This window comes from Aotus nancymaae, unplaced genomic scaffold (genome assembly GCF_030222135.1).
Source record: "Aotus nancymaae isolate 86718 unplaced genomic scaffold, 86718_ANA_hifiasm-v0.15.2.pri h1tg000161l, whole genome shotgun sequence".
NCBI classification, from domain to species: Eukaryota; Metazoa; Chordata; class Mammalia; order Primates; family Aotidae; genus Aotus; species Aotus nancymaae.
Window position 1 is genome coordinate 1577877 of NW_026988576.1, and position 19013 is coordinate 1596889.

The 19013-nt window shown below is 35.7% G+C and overlaps 1 protein-coding gene across 3 annotated transcripts in view; it reads left to right on the plus strand.

The window, feature by feature from the left end:
• Positions 1 to 19013, plus strand: part of TPP2 (tripeptidyl peptidase 2) — a 78626-nt gene that overhangs the window by 54210 nt on the left and 5403 nt on the right. For 2 of the 3 annotated variants that reach the window (XM_012440957.2, XM_012440958.3), the window contains 4 exons: positions 5529 to 5680; positions 12260 to 12356; positions 13417 to 13547; positions 18687 to 18894. In XM_012440957.2, the coding sequence (XP_012296380.2) occupies positions 5529 to 5680; positions 12260 to 12356; positions 13417 to 13547; positions 18687 to 18894 (588 nt within the window). Of the gene's footprint in view, positions 1 to 5528; positions 5681 to 12259; positions 12357 to 13416; positions 13559 to 18686; positions 18895 to 19013 lie in introns of those variants that run through there. The other variant, XM_064371775.1, reaches the window with a different exon arrangement.

The following is a 19013-nucleotide window of genomic DNA, read 5'->3' on the forward strand; positions in this document are numbered from 1 at the left end:
ACCTTTTTTTAATAAGTCTCCCTTAGTTTCCTTTCTTTGCATTCTGCAGTATAGTGCTCTTAGCTGTACTTAAAAAAGCATTGTTGACATACTGCTTTTCTAAAGGTTTTTTCCCCCACCATAAATTCCTGCAACACTCGTTTTCTCTGTATATACAAAGATTTTAATGCTATTCGTTTTTTGCTACAGATATAACAAGTAACATTTGAAATTTTTCATATTTAAAATTTTATAGCGAGATGAATGTGATTATTTTTAGCCATATAAGCTAAAGCACTTAATTATTTTAAAAGCACTTTTCAATTGGATGATTTGATTAATAAAATGTTCCACCTTTTTAAAGTGAACTTTATTTCCTGCTCTTGCATCAATTCTGGTTCTGAAAGAGCAGAAACAAAAAAGCAGTGGACGTAGCAGGAACAGAAATAAGGACTGTTCACTGACAATTAAAGCTTACGCTAAGACTACAAACAGATTTTAAGGCCGTCACTACTGAGCGGTCTGATCAGCTTCCCTGCAGCATATTAAGCAATCTTTGATTTACTGCTGGGGCCAGATTTAACCCAGAAAAGAAAATTTCTACTATAAATATATTTTAGGGCTGGGCACAGTGACTCAAGTCTATAATCCCAGCACTTTAGGAGGCCAAGTTGGGCAGATCTCTTGAGCTCAGGGGTTCGAGACCAGCCTGGGCAACGTGGTGAAACCCCATCTCTGCAAAAAATACAAAAATGAACCAGTTGTAATGGCACACGCTTATAGTCCCAGCTACTCTATGGGAGGCTGAAGTGGAAAGATCGCTTGAACTGGGAGGCGGAGGTTGCAGTGAGCCGAGATCACGCCACTTCACTCCAGTCTGGACAACAGAGACCAACCCTGTCTCAAAACAAAACAAGAGTATAGATAGATAGATAGATAGATATGAAAAGGACCACGTATTTAATAAGCTTTCTGGTGAAGACCTGCTATGTCATTCATCATTTTCATGATTTCTTTTTAAATAAAAAGAATTACAGTGGGAAAATCAGTAATGTCCTAATGTATAAACAAAAGATAACTTTATATTTCTCAATTCATAGTGATATGGAACTGGAAATCACCATTCTATAATAGCTTAAATTCCTTTATTAAAATGTATTCTGAAATGTCCATATTATTATGTAATAGTAAACAGTTTGTCCAAACAAAATACAAATACTAGGAATCATCTTTCTGGATAAAGATCTAAAGATTAGTATTTCTCAACCAGGTGTCTTAACCAATTTGGTAGCCACATAATGGGATATAAACAGCTTTTTTAAAAAAACTAGGAAATGTCAGTTCATCAGACTCTTAAAACTGTAATTTCATTTTATGTATTAATGTGTATGTCTTTGGGACATTGTGAAAATAGTTTACAAGTCACTACTTTAGAGAACAAGGAAAAGGTATTCTAGGAATCCATTAAAAATAGAAGGCACTTATGACAAAGGCCATAGTCAATCATTTTTCTTCTTTTGGTTGACCTTTTGCAAGTTTTGGTGGATTTTGTTTGAATTAGGTTGTATAGTTAGAAAAACATAAATAGGAAGGCATTTACTTGATGATTAGTAAAGCTTCATTTGAAGAACTTGGCAGCTAGAGTTATCTCTGCTTGTTCCTTTCTGTCATCAACACAAGTACACAATAAAACTCTTATTTTAGAAATAATTAGTATTAGAGTTTTATGATCACATTACAAAGAAAAAAATACATGTATAATTTGTAGTTGATGAAGATAAATAGCATTTTGTATACAATTCGTAATACATTTGTTCTCTGGGTTTCAGTGACTTGATTTAAAAAGGTATGACATTCCTTTTTTAAATTCCTTGTAAAATGCAATAATATAGTTACTTTTTGGTTTTTTTTTTTTTTTTTTAAACAGAGCCTCACTCTACACTCTAGGCTATAGTACAGTGGCATGATGATAGCTCACTGTTGCCTCCAGCTCCTGGGCTCAAGCGATCCTCCCACCTCAGTCTCTCTAGAGTAGCTGGGACTACATGCATGTACCACTATGCCTGGCTAATTTTTACTCTTTATAGAGAGAGGTCTCCCTGTGTTGCCCAAGGTGGTCTAAAACTCCTGGCCTCAGGCAATCCTCCTGCCTCAGCCTCCCAAACTGCTGGGATTACAGGCATAAGCCACTGCACCCAGCCTGAATATTGTCACCTTTAACATCATAAATAGCACTCAAATATTATATAAATCTTCAAAATAGTTACGTGACATTTTTAGAATTTTGAATATACAGTTACTAATAATTTAAGGACTAAAGAAACTGCTATTGTGGACCACAGTTGAAATCATAGTGCATTATGTTGCCTAAGAGTTACTGGTTTGGCAGGTGAGTTTGACTTTCTAGATAGTACTGTTCAGTTTGAACACTGTTGAAATACTTCATATTTTCTAGATAGAGAATCATGTCTATAAAAAAAAAAAAAGAAAAGAAAAGAAAAGAAATACTTCATGAATAGCTGGAATATTTTTTTAATCTTACCATTAAGTATGTACCGTAGAGAAATCTTCATAGCATTTCTGCTTTGAAGATTCTTCTTGACTGTCTTTTTAAACCATAATCAAGGTTTCTCAAGATTAAAAATACAAAATTATTTCTGTTAAATTGATACTATATTAAGCCCTTGAGAACTGTCAGAAAAATACTAATACTTATTGACACAAAGAACAAATTACTGTGATACAGCAAGTGAAAAATAGCGCCATTTTTCTTTTGCTTAGAAATTAAAGCTGCCAGGTTTATAATTTTTACTAATAAAAAATTCCTATCCTAAAACATTTTGTAAGATTATACTACCATTTATAATTGTTAATTTGATATATTTAATACATAAAATGCTGGTTACAAAACCTCGATTTTTGTTTCCCTAAGATAATTCATCATAAACTTTCCTTGTCTCTTTTTTGCTTTTAATGATAGTTTAAGGGATGTCTTTTTTCCTACTTTTTATAGGTCTTTGTTAGAATTAATTGTAAATCCTAAATTAATTTTAATAGATTGCTCATTTTAAATTCTCTTTTCTCTTATCTATACTAAAACAATAGCAAATACCTCTGAGTCTGAGGAGGAAGTTCCTCACAACATATAGGCTGCCTACCTAAGAGCAGCGTACCTTTCTCCCAGGTACAGCAAGGAGGTGTGGGAAGCTCAGGGAGAAAGACTGGAGACCGCTCATTCTAGCACACTGGGTGGCAAAGAAGCTTGATTCCAAGGAGAATGGAGCTATATTAACAGAAAGTCAATATTGGAGGCCACTTAGCCCTTTAATTCCTAGATGAGTTGTCTTTGCTGTACGGACGACACTGATGCAGTCTGTCTCCATAAGAACTTGGTGGTAGGTCAGCTCAGATTTTGCCCTTACCTTGGCTTTGCTCAGGGCAGTGCCCACCCAGAGAGTGAACCTGGAGAAGGAGAGGAGAAGGACAGGCAGCCGGGTCCTGAAAGAGCCAGCCCAAGTAGTCGACTTGTTTCCTTTTCCCAGTCTCATGCTTCACATAAGGCCTTTGTTTACAGGTTCTGGCTGGCTGACCTTAGAGGGAGAATGACAACCAATGGCTTCAAGTGGATTTATGTGGCTATCTGACAGCAAAGTGGTTTTCTGTGCTTTAAATGAGTCAGTATGGGGATAGGAGTTATTATTTTGTATTGGAATACTATTAGAACTACAGCCGTAGTTCCTATTGTTTACTGCCATATCATTTTATACCCCCAAATTGAGTTTAATTGTGCAATGTGTTAAAATGGGAATATTTGTGTAGTATATACACCTAAAAATCCAATTTGGGGGGACTTGTGGACTTGCAGTATTATTTTTTTACTCAACCTATATAAAACTTTTTCAGTGAATGTCTTTTTGGTAACATTTATTTCAATTTTATGAACTTTGTTAATTAAAATGAATATAGTATTTTAATTTAGCAGCATTTTAAATATAAATCCGAAGATAAAATTTGAGGAACTGACTTAATAAATAATGATTTAATTAAGGACACCCAGTTATTGTTTCAAAAACAAATCTAGCAGGTATAGCATATGATTTCATTTCCCAAATAATGCTTTACTTTTCACAAGTCAAGACTTATCTGCAAATAAAATAGATGCAGTTACTCTCCATTTCTCTGCTGCTGTCTTCAAAGCAAAACTTCTCGGAAGAACCACAGGCATACTGACTTCCATTCTCTCTCTCTTCATCTCTGTCTTCTCCAGCCTGTGCTGCTCCACTGTCCCCTGACACTGTTCTTGTCCAGGGCATCAGCAGGCTGTGCTGCCAGCTTTTCGCTTACTTACTGTTATGTCATATGCTGCCTCTAGGCTAAGTGGGCAGTCGATCATTTTCTCTTTTTTCATGGTGGTTTTTCCTCACGGCTTCCATGATCCTAGAGGCTTTTTGCTTTCTCTTTCTCACTCACAGAGCTTCTTTTTCCATCCCCCATCCCCAACTGACCTCATTCATCCACATATTTTTCAACATTGTCAGCAAACACATTGATTCTACCTTTAAAGAAGATCTCAAATCTATTCATGTTTTCCCATTTCTATGACCTGTTTTTTAGTCCAATGCAGTGTAGGGTTTTCTATAATCTGTTCTCCAGAAAGAATACAAACCAAAATTTTAATCCATACAGGATCTAAAGTCATTACAAAAAAAGCAGAAGTCTTTAATGTCACAATCTTTCATAAAACTCTTCTGGTATGCTTCTTAGTGCACATAGATTACATGTATATAGAGAGAGAGAATTTTTTCTTTTCTTTTTTAAACTATATTCTGTCAAGCCGTGCTTAAGTTGGCTGCTGCCCGCCTTCTCGGGAGATATAGCTGCGCTTGCTTTATACCAAGCTCAGGTCTTTGCACTTACTCATCTTGTTCATTTAGGGTTGTTTGCATCAGATATTACCTCTTTAGAGTGACTTTCTGTAACCACTTTGTGTACATCAGCTCCCCCTCGTTATCTGACAGTCACTCTATCCTTTTATTCTGTTTTGTTTTCTTCATATCAAATGTCAGCCTCTGGTCTGTTCTTTACCTATTCAAGCATTACCTGGCACATCACAGGGACTCAGTAAGTCCTGTTGGTTGAATGAAGGTGTAAATATCCCCTTAAATTTACTTAGAAAGAGGATCTTTTCTTAGTTTGAACTTTATTCCTCCCCTTCTCAGATTTAAAATGTGAAAGGTCAGTGTACTTTTGTTATCAGTCTGCCAAGTAAAGCCAAGAATGCCAGATATACTCAAATGGAGAAAAGGTGTGTTCTTATCTGTTTTATTTTAAAGGTGGTATTTGAAGTATCAGTACTCAGCATCAGTTTGTGAGAAACTTACTGTGATCAGAGATTAGAATTTTTGATGTATTGTGACCCTTAGAATCTAGAATACAGTGCAGTACAACTCAGGTGCAGCTCATGTTATATGAGATGTAGCTATTGAAGATGATTTTGATGTATGTAAAATTAAGCATATTAATCTAAGAATCTCTCTCCACATTTGTAGGATGTAATCCCTGTTCATTACTACCTAATACCTCCACCAACAAAGACTAAGAATGGCAACAAAGATAAAGAAAAAGATTTAGAAAAAGAGAAAGATTTAAAAGAAGAGTTTACTGAAGCATTACGAGATCTTAAAATTCAGTGGATGACAAAGTAGGTTTTCAAGTATATGTTAATTCTTTAAATGTTTAGTTCTATTTTCCCAACTATAACAATATTGTGTACATATATATAGATTATACTTAAAAATGTAACAGCAGGATTATACTTAGGATAACAGGTATTATAGACGCTTTTAAATTTTCCTCTTTATATAAATGTGTAATTTATACAAATCATAAATTTATAATTTTGTGATTAAATTATAGATGCTTTTAAATTTTCCTCTATTTATATAAATGTGTAATTTATATAAATTATAAATTTATAGTTTTGTGATTAAATGTTTTAATTTTTATTTTAATTGCTCTGATTTGTTCTTGGAAGATAATTGTATTGGAAAGTATTAAAAAAAAATCACTTTGCTCCACAGTCCAAAAATAGTCATTGTCCTCACATTATTTTTTTCCTCTGTGTTTGTGCATGTAGTAGTGTGAATAAAATTAGTTTCCATTCTTCAGTTACTTTTTTATTATTTAACAGTCGTATAAAATCCATTTTTAATGTCTGTGTTTATATGGTCTATGGATGCAATATAATCTATTTAAACATTTTATTTTGCATATATGTGTTTATAGGTTTTCTTCATGATGCTGTGATAAACCTTTTTTACATAAAGGTGATTTCTTAAAATTTCCATCATATTGCATCTTAAAAGTAAAACTCATCTTGCTGTGTTCTACCAAATTGCTTTCTGGGATGAGTATAATAATTAACACTTCATCTAGCTGTGTATGTGTGCTACTACACAATGCAAAAACCAACCATTATTACTGTCTTTAATTACATCTCTAGTTATTATTAAAGGAGAGCTTTTTAGATGGTATCATTCATTATTAGTATAGCTCCTGGCAATCGAGCATATTCTTCACCTTTTTTTCTATTCGGACATTAGACGTTTATTTATTAAAACTTTTTATATAAAAGATATTAATGCTTTTCTGTACTTGACACAGATTTTACTCTAGCTTACTCTGACTTTGAGCTTACTTTTTACTTGAAATTTACTCTATATAGTCAAGTCAGTTGCTTTTTCCATCTGTTATGCAATATTTATTTTACTGCTGATATTCTGTGGGAGTCCTCTTTAGCTGATTATGTATGCATCTTTGCAGTTATATGGTTTTAGAGGAAATAGAAGTCATCATGATGTGAAAATATTTCCCAAAGATTAAACCATTGTAATGTCAGTTTACATGCAAATATACCTTTCCCACTTAAAACTAAGTTGTATCTCCACTAGAAGTCAAAGTCTTCAGGTCTGTCTCTGCCTGATTTTAGGTTGTCGTAAACAGTTGACAGTACCATATAAATTCTTCAAAAGTGAAACTGCAGAAATTGTCTTCTGGCATGACAGCCTGAAGAGACTCATGATGCTGGTCCCCAGTAAAACTAGTGAAAATAATTTTTTTTTAAATAAAAACAACGTTTAAAAGCCTCTGGAAATGGTCCAAAGGACATACAGCAAATGCAAAAACATTTATTCAAAAATGCCTACAAAAATTGGGTAAGAAAACAAGAATCTGTGACATTTGAAACAAGTCCTCCCTTTTCCCTCCCAGTTCAGTGAGCCAAAAACTTCAGAGCTTGCCTTCACAAGCCCCAGCTTCTGGGGGAGGGAAGGCTTTCCTCCTGGAAGGAGCAGAATGTCATCATTTCTTATCCTGCCCCACTGCCAGTTGTGGAGGCTCACTTCCAGCTGAGTGCTGTCAAGAGGTGGGGACTCTCTTCTGCTTCACCCTTACTTGTAAAGTACTGTTGGGAACACTGGGGCCCCAATGCCCAGGAGCCTGTGGTTTCACATCACACCAGGCAAGCTGAGAAGACCATAGGAGAGTGCTAAGCTCCTAAAGTGTGGGTGTCACTCAAAGTAAAACATGCCATTCTTCTATAAAACATCCCACCCTCTGTTCCAGAGCTTGGGCTTAGCGATTTTGCCAGTGAGGCCTAAAGAGTTCATAAAACGGATAGCTCCCAATTTCTTCCGGAAGGAATTGACTTCTTTTGCAACAGAAGATGTAGAAGTTCATGTGCCTAAGGCCTCTCTCAAAAACAGTGGGGGGAAAAAGGAATGAAAAAAATGAACAGAGCCTCAGAGAAATGTGGGACACTATTAATGCACCAAAATCCATGGAGCAGGAGTACCAGGAGAGCAGAGAGAAAGCAAAAATATATTTAGTGAAATAATGGCTGGAAACACCCTGTATTTATTGAAAGACATTAACCTACATATCCAGGGAACCCTGTGAATGCCAAGTAAAATAAATGCAAAGAAATCCACAAATAGACATAGCATGTTAAAAATACTAAAGGTCAAAGATAAGGAGAAGATCTTGAAAGGAGCAAGACAAAAACTCCTCATCACTTACAAGGAAACACTAGAAAGGTTAACAACTGACTTCTGAGCAGAAACAGGACATGTCAGAAAACAGTGGGGTAATTTATTCACAGTGCTCAAAAATCTTAACCAATAATCCTATATCCAGCAAAACTATCCTTTAAAAATGAAAATGAAATTAAAAATTCCCAGATAAACAAAAACAGAATTTGTTGCTAGCAAACCCACCTTATAAGAAATACTAAAAGAAGTTCTTAAACCTGAAAGCAGGTGACCCCAGGCAGTAGTTTGAATCCACATTGGTGAAAATGGGGAAAGAAACACTGGTAAACTTAATTATTACGGAATTATAAAAGACAGCATAAAGTTCTCATTTTTTTCTGTTAACTAATTTAAAAACAGTTCTATAAATACTGTGTATATATTAGGCCTATATAATATTTAAATGTAATATTCTGTAATACATATTTGCTAATAGCACTAAGGAGCAAAACTGTACTGGGCTAAAGAATTGACTGCAGATAGTAAAGTAATTGTTGTAATAACAGTTAAATGATGTATAACAGTAATAAATACTAGAATAATAATATGACAAAAGGGAGGAGAAGGGAATAGAGCTATAAAGGCATAACATTTATATATCTCATTGAAATTAAGCTAGGAAAAATCTGAACCTGATTGATGTATAAAGTAAGCCTTAGAGCAACCACTAAACAAACTGAAGTTGAAAAAACATTAAATAAATTTAAGCGCTCATTTAAAAATATTCACTTAATATAAAAGAAAGCAGTAAAGGAGGAATAGAGAAACAAAAAAGACAGGATACATCAAAAATAAAAAGTCAAATCGAAGACATAAGTCAAAAATATATCAGTAATTTAAAGTTAACAGGAAATTAAGAGAATTCCATTTATGATAATAGTGAAAAAAATTGTAGGAATATGTTTAACAAAAGAGATGCAACACTTAATACGTCAAAACTGCTAAACATTGTTGAAAGAAGTTAAAAAGACCTGAGTACACTTTGGATGGCCGAGGCGGGTGGATCACGAGGTCAAGAGATCGAGACCATCCTGGTCAACATGGTGAAACCTCGTTTCTACTAAAAATACAAAAATTAGCTGGACATGGTGGTGCATGCCTGTAATCCCAGCTACTCAGGATGCTGAGGCAGGAGAATTGCCTGAACCCAGGAGGCGGAGGTTGCGGTGAGCCGAGATCGCGCCATTGCACTCCAGCCTGGGTAACAAGAGCGAAACTCCGTCTCAAAAAAAAAAAAAGACCTGAGTAAATGGAAAAGGTATTCCATGTCTGTGGCCTAGAAGACCTAATATCATTACAGTATTCTTCATATTGATCAAACAATTGAATTGAATCCCCATCAGAATCCTTGAAGACTTCTTGTAGAAATTAACAAGCTGTTTCTAAAAGTTATATGTAATTGCATGAGACTCAGAATAGCCAGTCTTGAAAATGAAGAACAAAGTTGGGCTCACACTTCCTGATTCCAAAACTTAAATACAAAGCAACAGTAAACAAGGCAGTGTTATACTGGCACGAGGATAAGACATATATAGATCAATGGAATAGAATTAAGAGTCCAGAAATAAAATCATGTGTCTATGGTAGCTAATTTTCATTTTTGGCAAGAGTGCTGATGCAAAGACCATTTAATGGGGAAAGGATAGTATTTTCAGGAAAAGGTGCTGGGGCTGGATAGCCATATGGAAAAATAATGAAGTTGGACCCTTGCCTCACATCATATATACAAGTTAACTCAAAATGTATCAAAGAGCTAAATCTATAAAACTCCTTAATGAGGTTATAGTGGTAAACTTTCATGACCTTTCATTGGGCAAATGATTTTTAAAGATACCAAAAGCACAAGTAACATAAGAAGAAAATTGGATTTCATCAAGCTTCCAAACTTTTGTGCTTCAAAGCATAGCATCAAGAAAGTGAAAAGAACAGCCTATTTGCAAATTATATATTTTTAAGGAGCTCGTATGCAGAATATATAAAGAACTCTTCACTTATTTATTTTTTTTAGACAGGGTCTCTCACTCTACCACCCAGGCTGGACTGCAGTGGCATGATCATAGCTCACTGCAGCCTCAAACCCCTGGGCTCAAGGGATCCTCCCACTTCAGCCTCCCAAGTAGCTAGGACTACAAGTACATGCCACTGTGCCCAGCTAATTTTTTTAAGAGATAGGATCTCACTGTGTTGCGCAGGCTAGTCTAGAACTGCTGGCCTCAAGTAATCCTCCTGCTTCAGCTTCCCATAGTGTTGGGATTACAGGCATGAGCCACCACCACACCCAGTCCCCAGAATACATAAATAATTCCTACAGTTTCGTAATACAAAGGCAAATGACCCAATTTTTTAAATAGGTGAAGAATTTGAATAGTTATTTCTATAAAGATATACAAATGACCAGTAAGTACATGAAAAAATGCTCAAAATCATTAGTCTTCAGGGAAACATACATCAAATGAAATATAACTTCACACTTACTAGGATGGCTAGAATCACAAAGTCAAATGATGAGTTTTGGCAAGTATGTGGACAAAGCAGAATCCTCAGACATTGATGGTAAGAATACAAAAATGATACAGACTTTTTGGAAAACAATCTGACTGCTCTTCAAATGATTAAGCTTAGTTTCCATTATCGCCCTGCAGTTCCACTCCCAGGTATATACCCAAGAAAATTAAAAACCTGTATTCACACAAAAACATGTCATGACAGTTTATAGCAACATTATTCATAATGTCCAAAAGGTGGAATGTCCATCAGCTGATGATTGGACAAACAAAATGTGGTGTATCCATACAGGGGACTCCTCTTCAGCCATGAATAGGATTAATGCTCCAACATGAATGAACCTTGAAAATAGTATGCTGAGTGGAAGTAGCCAGTCACAAAAAGACCATGTATTATATGATTTTATTAAATGTCCAGAATGAGGAAATCTATAGAGACAGAAAGTAGATTAGTGGTTGCTTAGTGCTGGGGAGTCTGGGGAGATCTGACTGCTAAAGGGTATGGGGTTTCTTTTTGTGTTGATTTAAAATGTTTTAAAGTTGACTTTTGATAATTGCATGTATCTGTTACTATGCTAAAAACCATGAAATTCACACTTAAAATGGGTAAATTGTAGGTATGTGGAATATGTGTTTTTAAAAGGTGAAATTGCAGATACTTGAAAAACATGCAAATTTTAAAGAAATTGATGCAAATGAAGTTAAAGAACTAAACAAATTATTCGAAAGTCATAACAAATGTGGTTAGACTATTCAGAAACATGAAGGAGAAAAAACTGAAAAGGTCGTTTACCCATTAGGTGTTTTAGAAGAAAACGGCAAAAAAATTATTAGAGTTCTCTTGCAGAACTTAAAAAACCTTTAGAATATTTTTTTGGAAAAAAAAAAAACTTCTTTATAATTAAGGTGCAGTAGTTTAATATATAAAATGAAAGTGTTGGTTTTGCCCTTGTATAATTTTTAGAGAGGGAAAAGAGAAAAACAGGACTTAATTTTTTTTATTGTCCTAAGAATTAGTATAAATTTTGTTGTCTACAAGTTAAATTTATTTTCACAGAAAGTTATCGTATCAAAATCCCAGTCAGCCTTATTTTTATAGTACTGTGAGGTTTTGTTAATATATTAAGTGACTTTAAGTTACCGGCCTCTGGTGCTACTTACCATTTGTATGTTTATTTGTTTTTATCCTGATACATATAATCAGGAAGAATTGAGAATTTTATGCAGCTTCCCCATCTGGGAACATAGAGTAACTCTTTATTTATTCAAGACTTTAGAATTTTCAGAAAACTTTACATTTTTTTAAAAAATAATTTTCAGAAAAGTTTAATAGATCTTAGACATTTTTAAATCTTTTAATCTTTCCAGGTATTTGTGAATGTGCTTTTCTTTTAAATAAATCTAATAATAGCTGGTATGTAAGAAAGCTATTGATGCATATTTTTATTTGGGTATCTTATTGAACTCTTAATTGAAATAATTTTCAGTTTGATTTATTTTTGTTTTCTAGGTAAGTGTTTATACTACCTGCTAATAATGATAATCCTTGCCAACGACTACACTTGTATTTCAAATTAATGACTTATTTTATTGATTTAAACGTCCAAACAATGTTAAATAATAGGGAAGACAGAAATACACTTTTTAAAAGAAAAAAAGTAAATGTTTCTCTCCTTCTTACATACATAGGTTGGATTCTAGTGACATTTATAACGAATTGAAAGAAACATATCCTAATTATCTTCCTCTGTATGTTGCACGACTTCATCAATTGGATGCTGAAAAGGTTAGACGTGTTCATTCTAATATATCTTATTTTGTTTGTAATTAGATAAGATTTGCGTTTTGAGGAAAAGTGCGTTTCTATCTTTCTCTTCTGTTCTTGCTAACTAAAACATGTTTTTGCAAATTGAATGTTGTATTAAGCTGTTTTCATGAAGGTTATTGTAAGACCTGGCCACTACTGTGAGTTTAGTTTAGGATTCTTGCTCATGCTTGGTCAGTGAGATTAGTAATAGAGAAGATACCCTAAGGATTGCTTTCAGGACCTTAACCTAAAGGGCAAGGAGCAGAATGTAATGGTCCTGGCCAGTTGGAAATCTAAACACCTTCACTAAAATAATTTCTTCGTATTAACTTTCTTAATGATTCTCATTTGTGAGAATTGGCCATAGTTCTAGTCTGTCATGAGATGGACCAGTTCTCATTAGTAATCGTAGCAGTAGGAAAGTGCTATCCTAATCAGTTAAAAATCATCAAGGGTTTAGTGTGAACTAGAGGGTGTTTAAAGAAGATTTCTTAAAAGACTTTGATAAGAGAGAAGCAAATTAGCAAATTGTTGAGAACATCATGGTAATCACAGTTAGACTCTGTTGATTATAATGTTTACTCTCATCTTTGTGTTTTTCATGATGGATCACAACTGGTTTCATCAGCTAGGGCTTTTTTTTTTCCTAACTTCTGTTTTCAGGTAGTGTGCAGCTAGAGTAATAATAGCCAATCACAATTCTGAAATCTTAAGAAATATAGAAAAGGAGTTGCCTTTGTTTAAAAAAAAAAAAAACTTTACATTTTTATGAACTTTATGTTTTGCTTACTCTCACCATGGTACTCCAACAGGGAATGTAAATAAGGTATTTTTATTCTGTATCTGAGCTTAAGTTTTATAGAGATACCAGCAATTAGAAAAATCACAATAGGAGATAGCACTGAGCCCCTGGGCTACAAGTCAATTACATAGTTCACTCATATTCCAGTTGTAGCTCTCAAGGTTGAGACAGCAGAAGTGAAATTGCTTTCATACTGATTGATCTACCTATTTTTATTATTTCTTTTTTCCTCTCCAGGAACGAATGAAAAGACTTAATGAAATTGTTGATGCGGCAAATGCTGTTATTTCTCATATAGATCAAACAGCCCTAGCAGTTTATATTGCAATGAAGACTGATCCCAGGCCTGATGCAGCTACTATAAAAAAGTACCTAGCCAGTAAATAATCTTTCTTGCATCTCATTTCTTAGTTAACTTGTTTATAAAGTAGGGGCTAATATTATAGAGGATTCTGCTTTTCTGGTGTTTGATTATATCCTTATAATGGGAATTATCACTGTTTGGATACTCCTTCCTTAGACATTTTCAAATAATTTTGTCCAATCTTTTTAAGACTAAGCCCAAGAAAAGTAGTTTGCCTTCTGTACCATTAAGTGCTGTCGAGGTGGAGGGATTTGAATAGCTGTGATGAAGCAGTCCAGCTACTTGAGGGTTTCAGGAAGACAAAAATTAACTTTCTATAAAATTAATTTTAAAACTGTTTATTGTCCAATAACATGAAAAACCTAGTATTTGGTTTGTAGTGAAATATATGATAAAAAATAAAATTAGGTTAAAACTATCTGGCAACTTTTATGAAACTGGCTTTATAGTATTACTTGGAGAGAATAGGGAGGAGAGAATTTATAGTTTAGCCTTTGTAAAACCTAATGCTGTATGTAAACAGAGAAGCTTCCCTGGGTTTATGAGTGGTTGGTCTGGTTCTTTCCATGTAGGAGTGTGATTTCCATATTTTGAAATAATGGTCCAGTGACTCTGAACCAAGCTGCCATTTGGTCACTTTCACCCTTCCATGAACTCTTAAACCATCACCTCATGGTAGCTCTCCCAATATCAGTTACTTGTTTATCACTTCTGTTTATTTTCAACTTAGGAGATCATTAACTTACAAGGGTAGAAATATCCTGATTCTTTTGTGGTTATTATTACAAATAACCAAAACTCTTCAGACTGCCTGAAAATAGTATAATTTTTCTTAAAAAATTTATGAGTCTCAGTATTTTTTTCTACATAACATTTGGATTCCGAACTGCTAGAATTCTTTCCATTACATCATTTATATTCATACTAGGGGATCTTATGTCTATTACAAGCAATAATTTTCAAGTGAGATAGAATGGATTTAAAATTGGTTTGTTGGCCACTGTTAGTACCTTTTCATCTTCTTCAAAAGAATAGTCTCAAAACATTGCCATTTTGTTGTTGTTGTTAATACTAATAGAAAATATGGCCACCATTTATTAAGTGCTGATTATGTACAAGGGACTATTGAGGGCATTTTAAATACGTTGTCTTATTTAAATTTGTCTTCCAAACAACGTGAAAAGCAGGGGCGTTTGTATCCCCCTCTTAAAGGAAGAGAAAACTGGAGTTCAGAGAGGTTAGCTGACTTGGCTCAGGCTGCTGGGAAGTGGGAAAGCCCATAGTCAAATCAGGATCTGCCTCCACAGCCAGTGCCCTTTCTTTTCTCTGTAAAGGTTAACATAACATTATTATCCCACAGAAAAAGGAGCTTTTCTTTTTCCGTGATGCCTCCCACCCATCCTCATTGTGATCCTTTCTGTCTCAGGGTGATCACTGTTAATCTTATTACAAGAGGAGTCTGGCCTTGGTCACTTTAAAACTGTCTTCCGCAGATCACCAGTGATAACCAGTTGCTAAAAAGAATGGCCCATTTTGCATCTCCTTGAACTCTCTGCAGCAACTGACATTAACTATCCCCTATGCTTTCTAGCATTTATTTTTTATACTTTGTGAAAATAATATATTTTCTCAAACTCAGGTATTACATGAAATAACGCATGTGGCACATTTTGAAATTTCACTAAATTCCAAGGTCTGTGTTTTCCCAATTTAACCATTCACAGAGGAAACTCAATCTTAGATTACAGGGAGCCATAAACTAACACAATATTAGTTTTGTTTTCTTTCTGATCTTTTTTTCTCACTGTTTTTAATCTCTTTTTTAAAAAATTTCTACTCTTTGGAGATTACTAGACACTGACTGTCAGGGCTACTGGAAAAAAGCTGAGATAAAACTAGGAAGAAGCCGTAAAACTTTGTAAAAATGCTAAGAGTGGAGCTGCTTTAAGTTTTTAGCAACACTCGGTCAACTTGTCTATCCTTGTAATTAAAGAATTTTTCTCCAGGCCCTTGCTTTGGCCTGACTGAAATAGACTTTGACCAGCTTGTGTTTGGACAGAAGACTATAATCAGACTTGAAATATTATACAAGGTGTTATCAGGAAATATTTAATATTTTTTACAGATGTCATCTATGGGCAGGTAGCAGCCAACTCAAGCATTAACTTCTCATTTCCATGCAAAATTATTTTAAGTCACATCAAAAATTGTAAGATAGCCATTTTCTAATCTTAAAAATGATGTCAACTTTTTGTTAACGTCATGTTTTAGTTAAATTTAAACTGCACTTATTTAGACATTGGAATACTGATTCAAATTAAATTGCTTCCTAAAATGTAGCTGTTACCTTGATGGATACCTAACTAGATTGGATTTCAGGGTGTTTATTGAGCAAGTACTTTATGTAAGGCATCACTGACTGGGACTTAAAAAATGAATGAGATAAGCTGGGCCCGGTGGCTCACACCTGTAATCCCAGCACTTTGGGAGGCCTAGGCGGGTAGATCACAAGGTCAGGAGTTAAAGACCAGCCTGGCCAATATGGTGAAAACCACTAAAAATACAAAAGTTAGCCGGGCATGGTGGCGGATGCCTGTAGTCCCAGCTACTCAGGAGGCTGAGGCAAGAGAATTACTTGAACCCGGGAAGCAGAGGTTGCAGTGAGCTGAGATCGCGCCATTGCACTACAGCCTGGTGACAGAGTGAGACTCTGTCTCAAAAAAAAAAAAAAGAATGAGATAGTCTCTACTCTTAGGAAACTTAACCATCTAATATAGAAGATGAAATTGCCAGATAGGAAGTGATTAAGAGATATGAAATACAAATATTTTTAAATAGATATTTCAAATTGTAAAAGCCTGTAGAAAGAAAAGCTGACTTTCTTCTGAGTGGAAAAAGCCTCATGTATTAAAAAGGTATTCAGGTCGGTCACTGTGTCTCACACCTGTAATCCCAGCACTTGCAGAGGCTGAGGTGGGCAGATCACCTGAGGTCAGGAGTTCAAGACCAGCCTGGCCCATATAGTGAAACTCCATCTGTACCAAAAATACAAAAATTAGCAAGGCCTGGTGGTGCACTCCTGTAATCTCAGCTACTCATGAGGCTGAGGCACCAGAGTCACTTGAACCTGGGAGGCAGAGGTTGCGGTGAGCCGAGACTGTGCCATTGCACTCCAGCCTGAGCAACAAGAGTGAAACTCTGTCTCAAAAATAAAAAAGGTATTCAATCTGAGCCAGTCAGTACAAAGCCTAAGGAACGGAAAGGAATACTCCAGATATGTAGAATTTAGATATGTGATCAGAGGATGCTAAAATACAAAGAGGATTGTACAGCTAATTTAACCCAGGTCTGACAAATGCAGATTATCTGTGTCACCCCCTGATTCTGCATCATTCCAGCTCTTCCCTGAGCAGCCAGGACCCATCAGTTAGCATTGGCCTAGGTATGGAAACCTGCCTTATCAACCATTTCTGTTCCAAGCCCCCTTTCTCCTTCACAAAATCAGGATAGTAGTTGTGCCTGACACCTAGGGTTGTTGGAAGGCATAAGTAAAGGACTGCCTAGAAGACATTTAAGGATAGCGCCTAGCATCTAAGAGGAGGGAGAAGGAGGGTGGCTCAGGCAATGACAAGCCATGCAGATGTCCCACAGCTTAGAAGTTCCTAAAGGCTACTCATAAATCCTTTTCTTAAGTCCAGAGTAAACAAGCAGTATCCAGACACATCTCCACAAAAAAGGAGTGAAAGTTGGTTCTTTAAGCTTTGAAACTGTGCTGAGAAGCACTGAGGCATCTTTTAGGCAGTTTCATTTACATTGCAAATGTATTGAGGTTGGTAATCTGCCCTCTTTGATGACCTCTGCCGGTGTGAAGGAATTTCTCAGCAGCTCTGCTACCCACGTTGCCTCCCTGCTCACTTTCAAGGTACCGGATCAAATGGGCTTTGAACCTCTGAGAATACCCTAGTCTTGGGCAACGTTTCAGCAGCAGCATTTTCCATGGTGCTTAGTCTTCATGTTCCCTGTCATGCTGCCTCTTAAATTAACAGGACTGCTTGGTGCGCAGGAATAGTGTGGGTGAGCCCTTGAGCCCTCAAGTTGTTGGGTTGATGGTTGTCTTTGCTACTGATGATCCTTATTGGTGGTATAGTCCCGGCAGATTACACATGCTACACATTTTACTCTGAGTCTTTCAGAGTCACTCTTAGCTGTTAGTTTGTTCCACAGCTAAATGCCTCATCATCATTTTCTCAATACTTTTAGTCCTCATTGTTTTCACATGTATCTGACATGAGTTGGACAGAATGCCTCAAATAAGCAAGCACGCTGGAGACTCACACTTTTCCCTGGCGTGTATGTAGGTGGTGGTTGTATTTCATTCAGCAATGATTTATTGAGTGTCCATTCTGTGCCAGGCATTGTCCTAGGCACTTGGGATGCGTTGAAGAAAACAAAGATGGCTGCCCTGGATCAAGGTAGTGTGCCATAGTGTAATCACTATGCACAGATTACAGATCCCCACTGCTAAGCTTAGAAGCCTGGATCTGCCACTTCCTAACTGGAGGAACTTGAACAAATTGCATAGTCTCTTTGGGCCTCAGTTTCCTCCTTTGCAACATGGTGGTAATTAATAGTATCTCACTCAGAATTGTTTTGAATGTGAATTAGTATGTTAAAATGCTAAGACAGTTGCTGGCACATTCAGAGTACAGCATTATATTTGTTTGCTCTAGCCATGAATGAAAGTTTTAAGACATAACCTGTGTATACACACAGACAAATGTATAGTAATTGCTATTTATAAGAAATCTAAAAACTCAAAAGACATTGGCCTGATTAAGAGTTATATAGCTAACAGAATTCAGAATAGTAACAAACCTTTCAAGTCTGTTGCTTCTGGCATTCTGTTTCAACAAGGTGCAGCTGCCCTAACTCATTTAATCTATATGTGTAATATAGTAGCTCATTTGATATTTATTAATAAGGCATCTTATTTGATGTGCAATACAAACATATGTACCTGAATATACAGTATTTCTGCATTATAAATCTTAGGCAAAAGAATACATGAATTTAAGTTCAGATAAGACTGTACCTTTAAAGACATTTTACTGATATCTGAAATATTTTTAAATTTGCTGTACAGTGACATGGACAAACAAAAATCCACCCTCGTAGATGCCCTTTGTAGAAAAGGTTGTGCCCTGGCAGACCATCTTCTTCACACCCAGGCTCAAGATGGAGCCATTTCCACTGATGCAGAAGGAAAGGAGGAGGAGGGAGAAAGTCCTTTGGATTCTCTGGCAGAAACATTTTGGGAAACTACAAAATGGACTGATCTTTTTGACAATAAGGTAACCTTTCTGCTTCTTGTTTCAGCAGAGTTTTTGGGGTTACCTCACAGACCTCTCTTGTGCCCGTTGCTGGTTAAAAGAGTGAAGATAAAGGGAAGGAGGCTAAGCTGGGCTCTGAG